At 35.0% G+C, this 23,465-nt stretch overlaps 1 protein-coding gene across 4 annotated transcripts; it reads left to right on the top strand.

Moving 5' to 3' along the window:
- The first annotated feature begins 9,268 nt into the window (after positions 1 to 9,268).
- On the top strand, positions 9,269 to 23,077 carry LOC104908482 (E3 ubiquitin protein ligase RIE1). Of its 4 annotated transcripts, none has more exons than XM_010697599.4 (5): positions 9,276 to 10,129; positions 15,962 to 16,081; positions 16,309 to 16,441; positions 16,529 to 16,687; positions 22,314 to 23,077. In XM_010697599.4, the coding sequence occupies exons 1-5, from the start codon at positions 9,588 to 9,590 to the stop codon at positions 22,458 to 22,460; spliced, it is 1,101 nt and encodes a 366-aa protein (XP_010695901.2). In that variant the 5' UTR covers positions 9,276 to 9,587; the 3' UTR covers positions 22,461 to 23,077. The 4 variants fall into 4 exon arrangements, with proteins under 4 accessions (XP_048501790.2, XP_010695901.2, XP_048501789.1 ...); XM_048645832.2 differs by lacking the exon at positions 22,314 to 23,077 and adding an exon at positions 17,154 to 17,358; XM_048645831.2 differs by lacking the exon at positions 22,314 to 23,077 and adding an exon at positions 22,069 to 22,236 and having other exon boundaries at positions 9,277 to 10,129.
- The last annotated feature ends 388 nt before the right edge of the window (positions 23,078 to 23,465 follow it).

The following is a 23,465-nucleotide window of genomic DNA, read 5'->3' as shown; positions in this document are numbered from 1 at the left end:
AGTTCTTTTGATGGGAAAAATCACTGGAAGTTTGTTGGATGGACAATGTTCGAGTAGTAGGACTCACTAGACGATAGAGACGCTGACGCATAAGCTGGGGGCATTTGAGCCACCAACTTTGAAACGGGATCGCCAAAGGTCGATACTTCTCTGTCAGCCGCGTGCGGCTCCATCGCCGCAGCCACTTCTGACTGATTCTTAGTTTGATCAGCGGCATCTGGCTGATTCACAGAGATGGAGAGAGATATATGCTCTACCTCTCCTAAAAGAAGAGAGATGGTGGACGAGACATCCACCACCATCAAAGTCTTGTCCACAGGAGCTAAAGAAAGTCGGCCAGGATGACTGCTTTCTTCGAGAAAAAGTGCTTCTAGACGAAGCCCGTCCAGAAAATTCCATGTGAACGAGGACTGCTCAACAAAGAAAGTCGGTCTACTCTAGCCACCTTCATTCAAAGAATGTACTTCGTTTAAAAGATAATGCATCCAACACTTAGGTTCTGGATTAAGATGATCTGATGAAGGAGGCAGGCCAATTCCAACCGCCTTTCTTCTATGACAGATCTTCGCCTAGAAGATAGTGCATTTAACACTTAAGCTCGAGACGAATATATAGATATAGATATATATATATATAATACCGCATCTTACCAAAGTGTCATCCCGCTTTTCTGGCCCCGTCCTAGAGTACTCGTTCAAGAGATTTGTCCTGAACTTAGACACATCTATTTCGCCCTTCCAAGATTTTGCGAAGGAGTACTGTAACACCCCGACAATTCTCTATTCCTTTTGAATATAAAAATTAGAGAATTATCAAAGTATTATCGACCGAGTGATAACCAATCGGCTTATTTAGAATTTTGCAACAAAAAATATAATAAATAAACTTTAGAAATAAAACTTAGTCAACAAAAAAGTCAACTCCAAAAGTCAAACCAAGACAAGTCAAACTCAAAAGTCAATGTCAACGACAATAGTCAAAGTCAACTATGAAAGTGTAAAGTAAAAGTATGATAAATAATCTATACAAGCTCTTCAATCCCGAACCCCATGATGCATCATCTTCGAACCTGTGAATCGTATGCACTATTGATCCCTAGAGACTTCTCACCAAATGGGTTATCACAGGATCAATAAGGCATAATCATGATCGACATACACACACAAAGCACTGAATCAGCAAAGCTGACTACTGCATAATAAATAAACAATCCTAACATGATACTAATAAATAAGAAGTAGGAATAAATAATAATATAGTAACATTGCAGACTACTTTTACTGAACTAAAACAACTAATAGATTAATTAATTTAGATGGAATAATCAATGAAACGAGTTTTTCAATTTAGAAGATGAAATACGGGCGCGACTCTATATTCCCCTGACCTACGATATCGAGGAACATTCAAAATAAAAATAAGACACGGTGATCAATCTGGTCCCAAGAAAAGCCATGGGCTACCACTATGTACTCCAACTCATACTTGTCCAACATTTCAGACGTGCATAAGTCTAAAGCTTTTGTTGTCCAGGTGTCACTTTACATGATTAATAATTTATTCACTTGTTAAGACTCACAAGCAGCACAAATAATACAATCATCGAACAATCATACATTTTCATTTTTATCTAAGGATTAGATAAGGTGGTCAACAACAAGTTAACAACCCAAGATTAACTCCAACTTTAATCCATAACCTTCCTTTATTTGTTGAACCAAGTCAACAACCAATCAACCTTTTATAGGTCTAATGATCCACGTACCAAATAAGGTCCTCAGTCCTCATAAAGTAATTAAATAATCAAAAGGTAACAACATGATTCATTCATGATCTAAACCAACATATATATTAATCCCTCGTATGATTTAATTTTTAAAAGTGCACAAATCTCATATTCTTGCATCAATCTTCCATACAAACATAATATAAAAATCACAACCAAGATGTTTCACACAGCGACATAAACTAGAAATCACATATGAACTAAAAATAGTTACATATACATGATACCAAAAAATCCTCATCCTTAGGAGATGATACTACATAATCCTCATCCTTAGAACATGATACTAATCCAATCAACACATAGGTATGTACGTACCTTGTGTGGACAAATCAAGAGACCGCTTTCACAACTTTAAAAGTCACATAAAGAGAATTCTCCGCCTAAAACAACCAATATAATTCCACAATCATTCGTTCATAAATTTGCAGCAATAATATATAAAATACTTTACACTACCCCTTCCAAAAGTGTTTAAACATCGTTGTCATCATTAAAATTAATTGGTAAAACCTCCTAGTATAGTACGACTACACTAGTTGTTAAAAACTCTCAGAAACTCATGTTTAAATCATAAATACTTCATTAACAATACTCTTTTCAAATTTCCAGCAACATATTATATATTAATTCTCCTTTTAAACATACTTTAAATCATAAGAATATTAAATTTCATGAACTATAATATACTACTACGATTTTCCAACTCATAGAACCCTAAAAATCCATGCATTGTTAATTAAAAATCCAATTCAAACATAATAAGTAAATCTAAATTTTTATTTCTTCATTACACAAAATATATAAACTTAGATACATGATTAAATCATCAAACTATAACTTTTAAACATAAACATATTAATACAAATCTTAAAAGTATAAACTTTGTATAAAAATAACTTGAGAGGAAGAAATAACCAACAAGAAGAGGAGGGAGAATCAGCGGCAACAAGGGACGAGGGCGACGGCGCTGCGTCGGTTGCTGGTGCCGGTGGGCGGCTGTTGTGGCTGGCCGAAAAATCGAAGCCGGAGGGAGGAAGTCGAGTGAGAGAGGGAGAAAGAAGAGGAGAGTGTCGAATATAAGGGGAAGGGGGAGAGAGAGAATAAATGTGTTTAATGTGTGGGAATTTGTGTAAACAAGGGTATTTATAGCTTCTCCCATTAGGGGTCCAATAAGGAGTTGGGCTTTGATGGGTTAGCTAAAAGATAATGTTTATAGGAAAAGTCATGAGGTTCATGCTCCTCTAACCCAATATTAAAATCCTTTTACTTCAACTCCACTAGTTTAATTATAACATGATTTATTTTCAATGCATGACTAAATAAAATATTTGATTACTTAAAATAATTAAATAATTTATTTGACTTTCAAATAGTCATCCTGTTCAAAAATAAATTATATAAATGTTAAAGTATACTAATATATATATATATATATATTTACATATACATTAAAATATATTTATAAAATTCATAAATTTACGGGGGATTACAAGTGATCTGGCTGCTTCCACGAAGAAAAAGTTTTTGACTTGTTAGTAGAAAAAGTTTTTGGACGACTTACATGACTTAGAGATTTGATGAATTAACTTTATCTCCGTCCAACCGCAAACTAGCGGCGACCAAGAAGTTGTCATAAAAAAACATTTCTTCAAAAGGGATCCAGTTAGCTAGCCCTTTCAAAGTCGGAATTAGGCTTGGTGTACTCTGTTATCCTGAAGTACTCAACTATCTGACCATAAGGATTGTTGAATACTCTACTATCCTAATCGTCTGACTTTGAAGATATCATAGTCGTCAGATAGTTGAGTACTCTGCTATCCTAAAGTACTCAACAAGTCTAATCGTCAGATAGTTGAGTACTCAACTAATCGTCCGCTCATCTAGTTAGCGAACTATTCTAAGGTACTCCGCAGTCGTGCACGGAAGGAAAGGAAGATATCTAACGGACGTTATAGATGCTTAGATGATTGACACCTATGAACAAAGGGCAAAGCAAATCTGGAAGAGCGCTCTCTCTAGATAAGTTAAAAAAGTTCTGCAATCTCCCCCTCTAGAAAAATTAAGTAGGGTGTTGAAATGATTTCAAAAAGGTGATGCGAGTCATTTTCGCAACAAAATTAAATTTATGAATCACTCACTAACTCTGACAAATAGATAGGAAAATTAATGGTCGAACCACAGAGACTGCGTTATTATCTTAAACTAATTGTTTACTTATATAAATGACTATTATTATATAAATATGGGGGGGGGGATTCGGATATCACTTCTATACTAAAATTATTAAACTAATATTATAAATATAAATCGTAAGAAATAAATTCGGTTTTAAAATATAATAAAGAAGCTAATAGGAGACATGTAACTTGGTATTGATATTGGGTATAATCATTGATTCATTCGACTAGCCTAGGATAGATGGTTAACTATATAACCCATTGAAAGCAAGTAGATTACTAGTTTTTATCTTTCGTACTCGTTAAATCCCGTGAAAGCACGCAAATTTAATCCTAATCAAGCTAAATTAATCTAGCCATGAAAGCATGTATCAAATTATCAAACTTAATAGCATTAGAAACACCAAACAACTGAACTCAAATTAACCTGTAAGCTGCAACTAATAGAATTCAGTTATTACACAAGATTCTAGTAATTACAATTAGACCAGAAAGCTGCAATCTAATTAAAACTACAATTAATCTAGCAATGGAAACATGAAATAATTTAGGTGATCAAACTAAATCAATAAACATGAATCAAAATCCAGATTATAAACCTTGTATAAATACCCAAAAGAAACTAATCGTTTATAACACAAACAAAAACATAATCTCATAAACCCATATATCAAAGAGTCAATTACATGTTCCTACTAGTGTAAAACTACTCTAAATTAGACATAAAAACACTAAAAATAGATAGAAGTAGAGAGTAGAGAAAACTCATGAGGGGACAAATTTCTGGACTGAAATCTTCGTATTCCTTCTTTTCGTCGCTCTGGCGCCAAAATTTGATGCGTAGACCTCTTACTGATATCTCTCAAAAACCCTCTTTACTTTTGCTGTTTTTGTGGCTTTTTCATCATAAGCCCACTTCTTTTATTTTTCTCTTGTGTGCGTCATTAGACTTGGGGTCTATCCCCCCTTTTCCTTTCTTTTGCTGTTGGTATGTTTTTGTTCTTTGCAGCATTGGGCTTATGAAGTTTTGTTGCTATGTGGTACATGTGGGCCCAACCATTAATATTTCAACTCCTTAATACAATTAAAAGATATGGGCTGCTTCCCTATAGTGTAATTTCGACCAAGTAAATAGCTGAATTAGCTCTTGTTTTCTTCTAAAAAGTTGTAGGTCTCGATCTCAGCTTTCCGTAGCCACTTGAATCGTCTCGTTTTGATTTTGTATGAGTGATATATGACCAAAATACTATATCAGCCCTGCAGAATTAGTAATACTCGAATTTAGTGCATCTTTACGAACTCTATTCAGATAGGTTATCACTAAATAATTAATATAGACACAAATTTATCTTTTAAACACTAAAAATAATTATCAAGTGATTAAATCGAAATATTCTAAAAGTATAATATTTAATTCATATAACTCAACAGACGACACAAAAAATATTATATTAGAGGGTAAAAATGTGTGTAAATAGACACTTATCAAAAGGACAAATGAAGTATAAATAGGGGATGAAAACCTACCCAACCCGTAACATTAATCAGACACATGGCCTTCCAGAGAGTAGACACGTTAATGCCTTTCGAAATTGGGAATTACTACTGGTAAAAGGAAATTGATCAGCTTTGCAAACAGATTAATCCCCTTTTAGGAGCAAATGTTGTAACCTAAAAATAAAGGGCGGATGAGCGGACACATGGACCAATCAGAGGGCTCTACGTGTCCTTCTGATATTTTAGGCCCATTTCTAGAATGAAGCCATAATCAAGCTCAAGCCTTAAAGAAGACTGCATATGATTGGATGAATTACAACCTTCAATCATTGCCTGCCACCTACTGAATTCAGATTTCTCGGCCAATCAAATGTCCCCATTCTAGGGTGACATCAAATGGCAGGCTCTTAGATTCCAAACACTATACATAGTCCCCTCAAATTAGGTAAAAGATAGATCATTGAATATTGTGCCATTACTATGCTAGAATATACTCTCTTTCTTCTCTCTATCTCTAAAACTGATTCCTTATCTAAACTAACTTAAGCTTCAGAGGAGAACCACCACCAAATCCTCCAGATTTGGTTTCCTTTGTTGCAGGTTCAGAGCGAGGAGTAAAGGCATCGCTAGCACAAGTCTCTCCAAGAATATACTAAAAGAAGAAGTATATGACTCTCAAGTGCTCATAACAAGACCTGTAAATTACTTATATAATCATGCATAATAAAATATATAGGACAACTGGATTAGTTATATGTTAATCTTATGATTTAATAAAGTGATAATCAAATTTGGATCTTATGTGTTAGAAAACTGACATTTAACATAATAGTCTATTTATGCATTTGATTGAATTCTATGCATTTATATTTGAAATTAAAATATCTCATTGAATGAACTAAATAATCTCACCTCGAACCCAAAATCTATTACTTTTAGTTTATAATTTTTCATGAAAGTTGATTGACGACTCTATTTTGAACTAAAAGCATAAATATGGGAAACCAAAAAAGTAGAACCTATTCATAATCGTTGTTAGCTTTCGGTTTCTGATTTTATCAATGTAAAACTCATACTCCCTCTGTCCTAGAATAGTCCGAACACTTTCCTTTTATATTTATCCCAGATTAGTTTAAACACTTTCATTTTTGACATGGTCCCACTAATATATTTCTTTTACACTCCTTTGGCCCAGACTCTACCTTTACTAATATAAAGTTACACAACTTTCTCTCTCCTTGAACAAAAAAGTACCCTACCAATTACTCACATCTACTTTTTTAATAAAATAAGATTTGATAACCACACTACAACTTATCGCCTTAAATTACGTATCCTAACAAATGCTCATATCTTTTTGGGACAGAAGGAGTGTGATTTAAGAGATATAATGAACCTAAAGTTAGTCATACTTATATTAAACATGTCAAATAACTAGAAACTTACATTTTCTTGTTTCCATATTCTTGTTTTAAGTTTTCAAAAAAAATTAAATACTGAAACTGAAAACACAATACGATAACGAATAGACCTATAGTTTCCCGTTTTCTATTGTCACTTTTCAAAATTGATATGTTTATAATAAGTATGACTATTTTTAAGCTAATTATACCTCTTATATCATAATTTCTCCATTCCTGAATATTTTCTTTGTTTCATATTACTTGAAACATATCTTTGAACACGTTTATCGATGCATAACTGTATTTATTAATATCTCCAATGGCTTATAAGTAAAAATTATAAAAAAAATGATATTTTTAAACTAGATTTTAAGGTGAATCTAACAAGAATGACATGATTATATTTTTTCTTATGCATAATTCACGCAATAGAGTCAATAAAGTGTGTAAAATTCGAAATGTTTTAAGTATTTTGAAACGGGGGAAGTAAGAGTTATATTGAGTATATTGACACTATTCATGAACTAATTCTCGCTATTATATATAGTAAAACATAGTCATGTGTGATAATGTTAAATTAATCTCAATGCATTCTTTTAAAATAGGAAAAATTAACAAGGACGATCTTCCATAAAAGATCTCAACTTTTTTTATTATTTCACAGTAGTCCCAACTTTGGGAGGGTGTAAACAGTAACGGTCCAAATGGACGAGTTACATGTTTAAGCGGTATGCTTTTAAAAAAAAATTACTGGTTTTAGGGGAGGCAGTTTAAAAGGAGGGGGTTTCAGGGGAAAGGGAGGAGTATTATGGGACAAGGGAGGGGCTGGTGGGGGGAAGGGAGGGGGTTTCGGGGGGGGGGGAGAGGGGTTCAAGGACGGGGGATGGTTAGTCTAGGGCGGGGAAGGGGGTGCATGGCGGAGCAGAGGAGGGAGTTTTAGGGGCAGGGAGGGGGTTTCAGGCGCATCGACGCGTCAACAACAACCATATTACTAACAACCACTACAACAACAACAATAACAAAACAAGATGGAAGAGAAGACAAGAGCACTACCTAGCGCGCGGTGGCGGTGACCACTTGGGAGCAGCAACATAGGCGGAGGAGACAGAGACACAAAGACTGAACAACAGCTCTGTAAGACTGTAACAACACAACAACAACAACAATAGCAACAACAACAACAATAATAAGAAAATGGTGACGACATCATCACCAAGGGGAAAGAGAGAGAAACAGTGCAACTACACCGCTGGTTCACACAGCAACAACCAAGTCAAGCCAAACTAAGGAGAAAGAGTTGGGGCAACAACGTTAGCGAGAGGAGATGAATCTTCGGTGACGAAAAAGAACGCCAGCAGAGCGCGAGAACAGCTGCAAAGAGAGAGAATGAGAGAGATGGTGATCTAAGGGAAGGGGATTGAAAGAGCATCCACTAGAAAAAGAGGTTTTGTACTCCATCCACACCAACACAAAACGAAGTACTTCCTTCGTTTTTTTGCACGTTACATTATGTCATTTTGACCATCGTTTGTGATTTATACGTGAATAATAATACAGCAATGTGGTATCTTGTTAGTTTCGTCTTAATATGTATTTTTTTTATAATATTTTAAAAGACAAAATTAGAGATATATGTACTCAAAGTTTACAATCCGACTTGTGTGGACCCGGTTCACACTAAAAATAGTGTGGACCAGGTCCAGGCACGTGACCCGTTATATCACTTTAATATACACTATATCATTTTAACATACACTATATCATTATAACATACACTATATCACTTTAACACACCCTATATCACTTTAACATACACTATATCACTTTTAACATACACTATATTACTTTAACATATACTATATCACTTTAACACACACTATATCACTTTAACACACCCTATATCATTTTAACACATACTATATCACTTTAACATACACTATATTATTGTAACATACACTATATCATTGTAACACACACTATATCACTTTAACATACACTATATCATTATAACATACACTATATCACTTTAATATACACTATATCACTGTAACATACACTATATTATTTTAATATATACTATATCATTTTAACATACACTATATCATTTTAACATACACTATCATAAACTCACGTGATATGGATCGGGTGCACACTAATTAGTGTGCACCGGGTTCATATTAGTTTTTTTACAAAGTTTAATAATGACATGAGTGAAAAGTGAGAATGTAACATGTAAAAAAATTGGGAAAGTATTCCATTCAAAAAGATAAAAATAAAATGGAGTATTAAAACATTGTAGTTAAGATTGTAGGGGAAAGGAAGACAACACGTGGATGCTGCGAATATCGGGGAAGTAAAACTGTTGACAAAAACTGTTGACAAGATTAGGTTCGGGTTTCAACTTTCAACCCTAATTAAGTGCCAATTGTAATTTTGATCTACCCATCATAAACTCCCAAGTTCTATGATTCTGGTACTATCCTTCCCAAATCTACAGAGTATAGACTAAACAACCACTGATGACTGAACCATATCATTCGTCAATAACAGAAACTTGACCCTACTCTAACCCACCACTTTCAAGTTTCAGCTTTTTCTACGCCACGAGAGTACTATATCCAAATTAACCAGCACAAAAATGCTACCAATTTCCGTCTTGTTTACCTGACCAAATCTTTTCTAGTTTTTCCCTTGTACACTTGTTGCTCTCTAAAAGCAGATATGTCTGAATCGTCGAACGTTTCGGCGCCGCTGCTGCGGTCACTGCAGTCGTCTTCTGATGCGGAGAACTCCTCTCGGATGCCGCAGACCACGGCGTTGGCACTGCTCCTTGGCCGAGCTGCCGGTCGTCGCGGTCCCTCGATGTTGGTGAGGGAGACGGCGGCGCGTGAGCTTGAGGAGCGCCGCGCCGACTGGGGTTACTCCAAGCCAGTGGTTGCGCTTGACATACTCTGGAACATGGCCTTCGTTGTAGCTTCATTTGTTTTGTTGATCTGCACTTTTCACGAGAATCCTAATGTCCCAATTAGGGTTTGGATCTGTGGCTACGCTGTACAGTGTTTGGTGCACGTTTTGTTGGTGTGGATGGAGTACCGTCGGAGGAGGAGGAGAGAGAATGAAAGTGTTCGTCGCGGTCGTGCTGCTGCAGATCTTGAGGCGGGCGAGGGTGGTGAGTACAGGGGGAGGTTTGATTTGGATGGTAATGATAGTGATGGGGATGATGATGGAGGTATGCTTTTGTTTGGGGCTTCTGCTCAGTCCAGGTAATCATTTCAATTTCTATCAGTTTGGTTTTTGTTTTGATGGTCTGTTATGTGTTATCTCATATTGCTGGAGAAGTGCGTGTGTGTTGTGAGCTTTATATGTTAGTGTTGCATTCAATTTGATGGTTTCTGTTTCAATTGTTTTGGGATAGCGTTTTGCAATGGTAGGAATGATAGCTTTAACTTGGGTTGTGGAAGAGGCGAAGAGGGTAGCTAAAGAGAACAAAACTCAAAAAACCCAAAATTAAGTGTACAGTGTTGTCAATATGGTCGCCTTCTCATTTGTTTTTCTTTTTGAAAGAGTTTTTATTGTAAGAACAACTCTGATAGGGAACCAAATCACATGGAAATAGCGCTGAAGATCTTTTTAGAATTTCTGTACCCCAATCTCTGATGAGGGGACAATGGTATATGGGAAGAGAAGAAGGGAAAAAAATGGAGTGGTTGAGCTTGTCTTAAATGTTTCTTTCTACCTAAACCTGAATCTTACCTTCTCTTCACAGAAATTTTGTAGGTGTCCGCCAAAAGTCAATAATTGGAAATATTGCTGATCGGTTAAGAGGTTGTTTTTGTAACACCCAACCCATACACAACTGTTTTTAGTAACCAAATCGAGAAGCGTTTGAGAAGGTCGTCAAGCACGATTATTACTATGGAGTAACTTAGAAAATGAGCTCTCTAAAAGAAAGATTCATCTTGTTGGATTGAGTAGCTTATTAAATCCCTTTAAAGCTATCATGAGGGGGTATTAAATACATCCCCACGCGAGGAAAACAACGCCCTCGTTGCCCATGTGGACTCCACATATTCGGCTGTAACGACATGTGGTCTCCCGAAGCTAATCACATATTCGATTGCCGGTGATATAACCCCATAATCTCCCCCAGTAGGCAACTAATATTGGATCCACACGATGAACACGCGGTCGGTTTCTCTGATAACACTTGTAAGACAATGACACATACATGAGTCAAGTTTATCGTTACCAATGAGCATCTAGGTCGATTGCTTCCATCCAAGCATGCTTAACTATGAAATAACTTAGGAGATAAGATCTCGAAAAGAAAGATGCATCTTATTGCAATGAGTAGCTTGCTATATCTCCTTAAAGCAATCCGGATGGATATTACAATTTTTAATAATACTCTTCACATTGAAGCACTGTATGATGGAGGTGGAATTGTTGCTATGACACAATTACGTCAATTAGATAACGTGTTTCACTTTATGTACCTTTGTTGCATATTTCTTGTTTATGAGTGCTTAGCCCTTCATTTTGGACCTAAAACAATGTAAAATTATTATCATGCCAAGAGTTAAGACTTGTATGACATTTCCATCTTTAAGTGAATATTAATATTAATATTAATATTTTCGGTTTCTTTTAATAAAATATCTATACAATTTATACTTTTCTGAATTATTATTATTTATTAAGATATTGGCCATTGTTGATGAAGTACTTCATAGCTTGATTGTCATTGATAATTTGCTTTTGATATATTGGGTAAAATTGACTTTGTAAATGTTATTTGTTAATTAGTTAACACATAAAACTTGATTGACTCAGTGGGTAATTTATGCACTACTTATAGAATTTTAGTAGTAATTAATAATTATTTTAAAATTGTCTATTAGGAGTTGGGTAATGGTAAAGGTTCGTTAGTAACTTGATACTCTCATGATTCCCGATGAAAACATCATTGATTGCTTCCAAAAATTGAGGACTCGAAGGATGCAATTGTAATTTTATTTTGAACTTTTATGCCCTTAAATATTTTAGATTATTGGGTTGTAGGACTTTTACTATTTTGGACTATTATGTCGAAAGACCATGTATGGAACCAGTTATGCAAGAAAATATATGCTAGGTGTTTATGTAGTACATCCGTACCCCCATTTTGTAATTCTTGGGGCCGCTTAATGTGAAAAGGAGGAGCAAAGATAGAAGGATCAACATTAGTACCCAATCTTTTGTCAACTTTTCCCGTTATAGATTTTTAACAAATGAATCGCCAAAGATTTCATCTTACTCACAATTGGATGGAGAAACAACTCGATCTTTCTCTATATCATGACCAACGGAAATTCAGCTTTTTCTTCTTGTAAATGCACTATTCATTGCTGCAACGACAACTTGAAGCCGTGCCAATCTTTTTCCAAACGTTGGTGGAAATCTAAGATCATGCAGTTCTTGTTGAGCATTTTCAAATCTTTCACTAAGTCTGTTGGAAATCAAATGACACATCATTGCAATTGAGCTCATCATAACAACATAAACCACACACAACACCAGCAAAACATGAATTGGCACAAAACTGCCCAGAATTTATGATGCTAATCTAATCATAAATCAGAAATAATGAACAAACGAAATATAAGTCACAATTAATGAACAAACTAAATATAAATGGATAAGTAATCCTAATCCTACTAGGATTACAAAACCTAATGCTAATCTAATCGTATGCATAACAAACCGGTTATTAGTTATGATTCCTTATCAAACAAGAATTCTGATAAGCTTAGAATAGGTAAAACCTATTCCAAGTAGAATAGTAAAATTCTGTAAGGAAAAGACTTCTATTTGGACTCTTAAGAGTTTTACTAGGAGAAGGATACTAAATATTCTACTCCAAGCTGGACTCTCTACAACAGACATTAAATCACTACTACAAATATGTAGAATCCTGACAGAAATAGGAAACTACGGAGAGTCCTGACATAACCAAGCTCTTCAAAACGGTTGAAATCATGCTTGATTTACATAAAAGCTGCATAACTTTGTGTAGGAAGGAGGATCTTGATCTCCAGAAATGAATGCTTAATGATACAATGTATCTTTTGTTTTCTTTTGTTTGTAGGATGACTTTTAGTTAGATTAATGGTTGTGGTTTTTCTCTTGGTCTGTAATTTTATTCTTATTCGAGTTTAGTGGTATACATAGTTCAAGTTTGATACGAAATTATGTATAGGTTGATAGATATTTTTACATGGGGTGTTTTGATTGGGAATAAAGTGAAGCTCACTATGAATTTAGGTTCTTTACTAAAGTTCAATAACAAGATGATCAAATTTATTAATAAAATGGGATTGTTTGAGGTTTCCTTCTCCAATGGCTAACACTTCACCTACAGGTCCTTCTCAAGATGTCTTTTCGTGAGGTCACATAAATTTTCGGCTTTCACAATGGCTAGTTTAATTTTAATATACTTCAAACTCGTACATATGCTTAATGGACTTGTATCAATCATGGTATTAGTTGGAAACTAGGTCACCTTAAATTTGAGGATTTTGCACTTTGTGACTATGATACTTGTGCTTGGGATGCCTTTGGTTCGTTCTCCACCTCTATGCGTCTTCTCATGTAGGTTCATCTACATCATACTCCTCTACTGATTGATCCTTCAGCTCGAGATATCTTCATGAATATACCTGATTTCCGATGAGCTGGTTACTCCCAAATTATCTCTTGTGTACTATTGTTGCAATCAAAGGAGTTTTTCTTATGAGGATCAAAGATTTTGGGTGTTAGTGGCTAAGGAAAAGGGGTTTCTATCTTTAGAGTGACGGGATTCGAATCTGAATACTGGGTTCAATTAGTTTTCTTTTTTCTGTTTTTTTTTTGGGGGGTGGGGGGAGTAGGAACAAGTAGGCTGGCTTTGTGTTGGGTAAAAAGGGATTCAACATCAGAGGAGGGACACAGAGGAGGGAGAACTCAGAGTTAAAGATTTCAAACTTCATTTTTGAAGGCTTACGACAATGACAAATCATTCTTTTCAAAGCACGGTTGCCATCTGCCCGTCTTCCATTCTTCCACACTTGAAAGATCGTAGGTATTGAGACATTTTAGAAGACCAGCGGATTGCAGAACTGAAGAGTAGATGGTAAGAAACTTGTGGGGGACGTCTAGCTATCAAATAGGTCGTGTTGTCTATTTTGTAAATGTGTCATTTACTAATCGTGTCAAGAAGACTCGACACTAACCCGACCCGTTTAGTTAATCGTGTCAAAACCCCTCGCACTAACCGATCTGTTTAGTTAAGAGGTTACCCGTGTCGACCCATTTATTCAAAATCATTGAAAAACTAAATGGTGCTTAAATGTTAAATTGTCCTATATATGTAAGTTAAACGTGTAAAGTCGTGTGGTTTCGAGTGGAAGATCTCAACACTAATCCAACCATTTGTTAAACGGTAAAACACGTGTTATATAAATGTGTCAAAAAAGCTTGATACTAACCCATTTTTTTGTATCCAGTTTGTGCTGTATTGTCGTGTCGTGTAAACTTTTGACAGCTCTATCTCAGGGACTACATAGAGTGCACATAACACCCCCCCACCCACCCACCACCCCACCCCCACCCCCCCTGTTACTCGGTTCCTTTTTTCATGGGGCTTTACTCTTCTCTCTCAAATTGCTAGTTCTCTCTCTCATGGACCATCACCGTCTATTGGCAGCAGCAGTCAGCTGTAGCAGAGCTATCCACTCTTCCCTTTTCCTCTCACCCTGAATTTCTCTCTCCTTCGTTCTCTACTCTTAGTCTTTCTCCCCAATCTTTCTTATTCCCTGAACTTTACTTTTTTTAATGGAACTCTTTAATTATCTTGCCTGATATCACTATGTCATTATGTGCTAGGTCATTAGTCTATAATGCCTTGTTGCATTCCTGAATGAATATGCCATGTCTAAGTCTTTGCAGTTATACTTTGTTTGAATAGCAATAGAGGATGGAAAGGAAGGGGAGGGAGAGACAAGGAAGGGGAGGGGAAAAAAAGGGAGGAGGAACATGGAGCTTCATTTTCCTTCCAAATCTCTCTAATCTGGGAGGGATGATGTTTATTAAAGAGGAAAGAAAAATTGATCTTCCCCTCTCCCCTCGTTCTTCCTCCAATCCCTTATCCAAACAAGGGAATTTGTTCCCTCCCTTTCTCCGGGAAGACCTACTAGCTACTAGAAGCGGGCACGGTGATAAAGCTTTGGTCCAAGACTTATTGGAAAGGTAATGGACCAAAGGGAGGGAATGCTATTCTTAACATCTTTCGCTACCTTTCGAGTTGCATAATAGGTCTCAATTTTCGTATTTCAATAATACAAGTCGGAAATTGCATATCTTTTGACATGTCACCAGTAAACTGCATCGTATGGAAATGCCAAAGCGAAAGAGTAGAGCAGCGGAAATGAATTGACCAGATTGATGGAATTGCACATCGAAATGCCCAACTTGAGGGGGAGTAGCATCTTTCCCTGACTGGAATTTGCACTAGTAAGAATGAAATAAAGGCTCCCACCAAACTAAGTGTTAACTTCCCTATCCCTCCCCTTCCTTCCCCCAATCCCTTATCCAAACAAGGGAAGTTGTTCCCTTCACTTTCCCTTTCTTTCTTTTCTCACCTCCTATCCTCCTGACAAAGTGTTAAAGTTCACGTAAACCTCGTTGCTGTCAATGGTCAGTGCGTAGTTTCTGTGTTTGTGAACAAGTTTATTTGTAGCCCTTGGTTTCTTTATTCCTTATTTTTTCGGAATTTTTCTACCATTTAAATGTTTTCAATTTCGAATTATTTGTTTTGCATTTCCTTTCCATACTTGTATCTTGACCTTAGTCTGCAAAAGTTATAATTCATGTGCTGGTATGCAACACACTTATTTGTGGGTCGTTGATATGTGAAATGCAACAGCTTAAATTGGATTGGCTGTGATCGTCTATTGTCATCATGAGAATGATTTTTTTTCATTACTGTTCCCCTTGTCTTTTCTTGTCTAATAATTTTCTGCTACATAGCTTAAAAGCCTTAATATATTGTGTCTGATAACTCTTCGAAAATGGATCAGTTTCTCGAAAAGATGCGAATCTGTGAACACAATGGCATCTTTTCTGTGGTGGATTGTCGGCTTTTATTGGGTGGTTTCTGGTGGTGAGCAGCTACTCCAAGATGCCCCACGGCTGTATTGGTATATTTTCGTTTTCCTCCATCCACTAAACCCCTCTCCCCTTTTCCCTGTCTCTAATTCTGTTTTATTTCCACGTCAGGGGAGCATAATGTGAACTTGTCAATGGAAAATATTGTGAGAATTTGGAGAGTGTATACCTCCTACATGTGGATGATGTTCTTGATATGTTCTTTTGTACCTTTGGTAGTATCTGCTCTGTTTCTAAGTTTTGCTGTATATCTGTGCAGGCTGACTGTTGTCTATCTGGCATTTGATGTTTTCTTCGCTATATTCTGCGTTGTCTTGGCCTGTTTGATAGGGATTGCCCTATGCTGCTGTTTGCCATGCATTATAGCAATTCTTTATACAGTTGCTGGACAAGTATGTAATCTACCCTGCCCTAACAACAAGCCTAGTTACTGTGAGCCTTTTTCGTACTGCTTATGCCTTTTATGTTCTTCTAAGCAGGAAGGGGCCTCTGAGGCCGATCTTAGCGTGCTGCCAAAATACAGATTTCAAGCATCAAATGATGATGAAAAGCATGGTGTGGAAGCGGGAGTGATGGTTCCATTGGAGACTGGTAATGGATACTTGCCCAGTGAACGCGTTCTTTTGCCTGAAGATGCAGTAAGTACCTTTTGCACTTTGATGCTTGAACTTCTTGCCTTTTGACCGGGGTACTATTTCATGTGAAATTTATGTCTGCCATGATTAAGAAATGTGCTTACTATGGGATTTTCGTGTGAAATTTAACAAAATAAATAATGAAGGTAACAACTGCATGTGCCTGGTGATTTGGGGTAGGGGGTAGGGCAAGAAGGGAAACAGAATAGGTTGAACTATCCAAGGCTGTAACCTATTACTATTGTCATTTGGCCTGAAAACAAGCCAAGCAAATCAGACTACCAGATAGTGAAGTTTCGACATTCGTGTGCAAGCCTGATGAGCCCCTTATACGCTTTGTCAATGTCCCTGAAACCCTTTAACACCTTGCTACACTGCTGTTACTTAGGACTCGCCATAAACGTTAAACTAGAGACGCGTCTAACATGGTTATGTATGATTTTTACTTGGTTTTATTGTCTTTGTGAAGGATCATAGTCATATCCGACTTGAGCATGAAATCGTTATGGCAAGATAGTGAAGCATCTGAGTTAAATCGCTGTAGTGAGATACCGATTAAATAAAAGAAATACTGCTGTATTTGACTATTTAAGATGTTTTCTAGTCTTATGTAGGGATATTATGCATATCGTTGGGTGAAATAAGTAATTCTACACAGTACCCCTAGGTTTTGCTAGATTTCTCATTACTTCTCCTGTGTCATGTGTGTGTATTCCAAGTAGTCTGAATTTATTTAGTTGATTTTATTGTGATCTTGCTTGCTGATGCATGTTAGATTCTTTATTGTCTTATGATTGCTATGAGATAACTTGATCATGTAGTCGTAAGTAGTACCAAAATGGATACGGGACAGGATTACGGTAAAAACAAATTTTCAAGAAATGGGTACGCCATATACATATATGTCTCAAAAAAGGATTATATTCTCACCTAAGTGGTTATAATTCCACTGTTTTCATCACTACTATATAAGCCAAGGGGTGAGCTATGGTGTCCCTTCTTGAAAAGACTTATATACCCTAAAATTCTACAAAAAATAATAAATTAAAGATTTTCGTAATTCTTTCTTCATTTACAAATATGGGTAATAAGGAAAGTTCTACATTACCAAAAAGAAATACATAAAAATGTGTAAAAAGAAAAACTCACGATTGAAAATAAATTGATGAAAAAATTAATTTTTAAACGATTATAAAGTAAAAAATTTACAGAAATTCTTACTATCTAAACTCTCAATTGCAATAACAATTTCAAATAACATGCATTAACAAACCATAAAAAAATTAAGAAACTTAGAGAATATCATTTTTTTTATTTTTTTTGGGGCTCACAATCAGTTCGAATAATAAATAATGAAAGAAATAAACATAAAGTATCAGATAATATCAATTTCTGTTTTTTTTATTGAATCAATACACACCATAGTATATCGAAATAAGCCAATGGAATTAAATTGAACTACTACTCATAAAATACGCCTATAAAATATATGTATTTTTAAATAAATAAAAATAATAACATAGATCATTATTTAAAAAGATTTGAATTTTCTACCAAATAAAATAACGTATCGTGTCTCGACATAGGCCTTTCTGGAAAACATTACTCTTTTACATTAGAGCATTGCAAATAAAAAAATCATAAAGCTCATCAATATTCACCACAAATATTACATTATTAAGTTAGTGTTTTTAACACTTTTTGATGCTACTATTAATATTAACATACTGTCGCACGCAGCGCGTGTATATAGTGCTAGTGTTGTTATATGAGAATTGTTCTCATGAAAACTTTATATATATATATATATATATATATATATAGAAGTGAGTTCATATGAGAATGCATACTTAAATGAGAAATGAGAATGAATTTTACGCGCTATAACTTTTATGAATAAGTGATGCAACTCTAATGAAAAAAGTGATGTAACTAAAAAAAAAAGAATATTAGAAAAAAAATATCAAATATATATGTAGGGGCATGATCACATGAGAATGCCTCCTTACATGAGAAATGAGAATGAATCTCAACCACACATTTGGATTAGAGTTATAACACTTGTATGTTAGAGTTATACCCTTGAAAAAACTTTGAGCCCAAAAAAAAAAAAATTACATATTTTTTTTTCTAATATTATTTTGTTAGAGTTACATCACTTTTTCATTAGAGTTATACCTCCCTAAAAAATTTTGAACCTAAAAAAAAAAAAAAATTTTTTCGAATTTTTTTTACTCTAATATTCTTTTTTTGTTTTGGAGTTACACCACTTTTTCCTTAGAGTTACATCACTAATTCATAAGAGTTATAGCGCGTAAAATTCATTCTCATTTCTCATGTAAGTATGCATTCTCATATGAACTCACTCATATATATATATATTAACGTAAAAATTAGGACAACATAGATTTTCTAACACTTAGGCTCTATTCTGTTCCACTTATTTCAACTTATTTTAGAAGAAATAAGATCAAATAAGATGAGGTAAGATATAAGCTAAGATAATATATAAGTTAAAATAAGTTGAATAGAAGGAACCCTTATTTGCGGTTTTCAAGTGGTTGAGAGACAAATTACAAAAAAACAATATAAGATCCATTTTTCAAAGCACGAAAGATGGCATATTAAAAAACGACAAAGCGACAAAATATTTTTTCTACGTACTGCTTCCTAAATGAAGCCAACATTTTCAAACTATAGTGTAAAGTATTCAAAAGTAGTCATCATATGGTGTAAAATATTAAAAAGTGGACATCATTATGATCACCGTTATTCTAGTGCATATCTATGGACTATGGTTAATAATGATCAAATTTGCCTTTAAAAGGGAGCATGATTTCCATGTAAAAGGTCGAGTGAAAAAATTTAGTTAGTAAGGAAACAACTTTCAAATATTGTATTGTCATCGGCTTCTGAATATTGATTCAAAGTAAGGTTCAAAGTTCTATCTCGTTTTATTTTGTTCAAATATATATTATATTTGAACAAACTAAAACAAGATAGAACTTTGAAATTTGCTTAGAATCAATATTCAGTGAAGAAGCCAATGAATACAATAAGAGTTGTTTGCTCTAAGGATGTATTTCCCACTATTTAGGGACACGTTGGGGATGTATTTCCGGCACACCCATATTGTACTCGACACCCATCCCTCCAGAAACGACGACCTGGAGAAGTATTGATGCTTCAAATTAATAAAAACAACCACATTTTTGGATGTTTATAGTTATTGCAATTCAAACGGAAAATTTAGTAAGCTTCTTTGTTCATCCATGACAACGAGATTAAGGACATAATTTGAGTTATTTATTGTTAGATCAAATGGCACTTAGGTGTAACAAGGATTTTTTAAGACCTTAAGAGTATGTACAAAATCGTCTAAAAGACCCAAACAGAGATAAGAAGATAGATCTGTAAATGTGCGTCTACAGGGGGCAGGTTCAGGATCCAAAGTCAGGGGTAGCGTAATTTTGTGATACTATCTACTACGGTCCAAGTAAAATTAATGAAGCTAAAACATGCAATAATTAACTTACATAATGGAGAAATTTATATCATTATCGACTTTCAACATTACTATGTACTATGCATCACCTATGAGACTTAAACTGAAGTTGCAATATTGGAATTGCAAACAACAGGTATTTTATGGAAGCCACTTATGTAGTCATAGACTTTGCTAAATTTACATCTAGTATATAGAACATAATAACTTGTATTAGATCCAACAATTATCCGATATTACACCTTGATGGTAAGAAAAACTACCACCAAAACATCAAAGAAGTCCAAGCTACAAAAGGAGTCCACTAATACAACAGGGACTTAACACTGAACATTAGCCGTTAAAGCTTGGAGGTCTACATATTTTAATTTAAACAAAACATCATTTTACAACTCTGAACATATCATAGCCTCAAGTCCTTAACCACCTCTCACGGCTTCAAAGTCAAGGTTATATATATCAAACTTATTGTAATTGGAGAAGAATACATTAAGGGCTCCTAAACCTTGATTAGGAAAAAAGTTTATGTAGCTTTTCAACTTAAATTAACCCTCCAAAATGAAATATTTACTATAAATTATTTCCACAATTACAATGAACTAACAATAATACACTAATAAATCTTTAACTAACGACTAAAAATTAAATTCAGTAATAATTGAAATTCACCAAACGGCAGAAATGAAATACTAAACCATCAAAGAAGATTCACTAACAATTAAAAAGCTAATTCAGAGTATTGAATCATCAAAGAAAATGAAAAAAAAAACTTCAGTCGAAGAAGCAAGAGTTGAGCACAGTCACCGGTAAGTACTTGAACGGCGAAAAAGCAAGAACGTTGAAGAACGAAAACGGTAATCGAAATCAAAGTCGTGTTAATCGTGCCGGTAATCGAAGTCTAAGAGAGCAAGAGTTTGAGTGCAGTCCCGGTAAGTACTTAAGTAGAGGCTTTGAGCACATTCGCCGGTAAGTGAGTTTGAGAGAATGAAAGGAAACGGCACAGCGTTAGGTTTAACATTTCTTTTGTTTTTTTAAATTTTTTTTTAGAAAAACAGGGGTAGCACGTGCTACCCCTTGTTACTACGTGGCTCCGCCACAGGTTCCTAGAGGATTTTGAATCGCGCAATTAAGCCCCAAGAATAAGGGTAAGTATTTGCGCCAGAGCAGTTGGAAAACAAGCAAGCGAAGAACTTAACTCAATAATTAAATATATCCCTAGCTTTATTATATTTATAGCTGGAGTTTTCTTGCTCCCTACTCAAAATAAACAAAGGAAACAAAAATAACTCAGAATTATGAAATTCCAATAATCATACCTATTAAATTAAGTAAAGATCTAGAGTAGCCCAATAATTATTTGTTACATCATGAAACCTATTTAAAGGCCCGAAACATCTAAAACCAATTCAAATAAAAATAAAAACAATAATAAATTCTCATTTGTAAACTCCCTGCTTTAGAAGTAATGTAAAACCAAGGAATTTCCTATATAAAGCAACAATGAATGTAAGCTCTAGTTCTATTTCGTATCATAATTTTAGTTGTATAATGAAATATGAGGCAAGTCCATCATATTGTCTGCAATCTGGTGTCCTTATTGATTATTTAGTGTTAGTACTCAATATCAAGTCATTAAAACATATGATTCAAATGGACTAAATGATGCTGAGTGCTTTCATGATGATTTCAATGTAATGAAGGTAAAACAAGATCATGAATTGGATATATTCATTCATTCTAAATTATTACATCATATCAAAATGTTCCAGTGTTCGTGTCATCCTTGAATACCTTTTGGTTGCTTTCCTGACATAAATTTTAATCTGGTTTTCACTCTTTATTATACTGTGCTAAATTCAGTCTTTCTCACTCTCCATAGGAGTGCTGTATCTGTCTCACGTCATACGATGATGGAGTAGAGCTCCATGCACTTCCATGCAACCATCACTTCCATGCAACATGCATTGTGAAATTCATTCATTCTAAATTATTACATCATATCAAAATGTTCCAGTGTTCGTGTCATCCTTGAATACCTTTTGGTTGCTTTCCTGACATAAATTTTAATCTGGTTTTCACTCTTTATTATACTGTGCTAAATTCAGTCTTTCTCACTCTCCATAGGAGTGCTGTATCTGTCTCACGTCATACGATGATGGAGTAGAGCTCCATGCACTTCCATGCAACCATCACTTCCATGCAACATGCATTGTGAAGTGGCTCAAAATGAATGCGACATGCCCCCTTTGCAAATACAATATCGTCAAATGATAGTTCGTACGTGTTTGAGCATACAAGGAAACTATTGAGCTCTTCCTTTGCTCTTATATTGTACAGAATTGTAACGGTAGAAGAGGTATCACAAGATAAATAGTTCCAAGCATGTGACTGATAATCATCATTTTGGTGCTTGATGTGCTGCCTTTTCCAGTTGCTTGCAGCTATCATTCTTTGTAGAAGCTTTCTCCTGGTGGATTGACCAGCCTGTTAAATTCAGATTGGCGAAGAGAGATCTTCTTTTGGTAGCTTCGTATATCGTTTATGATGTAACTATAGGAGTTCCGAAAATTTGTACAATGATCTTAGTGTTTGTAAACTCTTTTTTCTATGCGTTCATTTGATCAGCTTAAATTTACAGGTGGAGAGTCTGGAGACTACCGTGATTTAAATATGTAATATGTGTTACTTGTCCCAATATAAGTTTAATTTTTGCTGATAGTGAAGTTGATACTAGGAGTTGTTTAGTAATATTTTTATATACTGGGAAATGGATGAGAAGGTTGTATCATGGTTGGTTTATGAATAAGTTGTTAATTACAAATGTATAGAATCTATCTGTACAGTTGTCCTTTTTTTAGATAAAACATCATCAACTGATAGTTCCTTGAGTAATCTTGTCGGGGACTTCTTTTCAAACTACAATTACTGTAGTTAGCAGTGCATGAGATGCATACACATTGTAAAACAAAATCTTGTTTCCGTGCTTAACTTTGACAAGTACAACATTAAAGCGTGCTCATTCTTTCAAGATGTATGATTTTACTTCACAAATCGCAAGTTCTATATCTGAACGACTTTATAAGTTTAAGATGACAATTAATTTTTTGATTTTTTTCATTATGTACCCCTGAGGTTTCACGAAATGCACTAGGTATATTCGTTGTTTCGAAATGCACCAGATATCTTCGTTGTTTTGAAATGCACCAGATGCCCTTGTGATTTACATAAAATGCACCAAATATCCTTAATGACTGATGGCGTCAAGTTTCTGATAGC

The sequence above is a fragment of the Beta vulgaris genome, chromosome 6 (genome assembly GCF_026745355.1).
Source record: "Beta vulgaris subsp. vulgaris cultivar EL10 chromosome 6, EL10.2, whole genome shotgun sequence".
NCBI classification, from domain to species: Eukaryota; Viridiplantae; Streptophyta; class Magnoliopsida; order Caryophyllales; family Amaranthaceae; genus Beta; species Beta vulgaris.
Note: the sequence above shows the minus strand (reverse complement) of the source record. Positions and strands in the feature narration are given on the sequence as shown.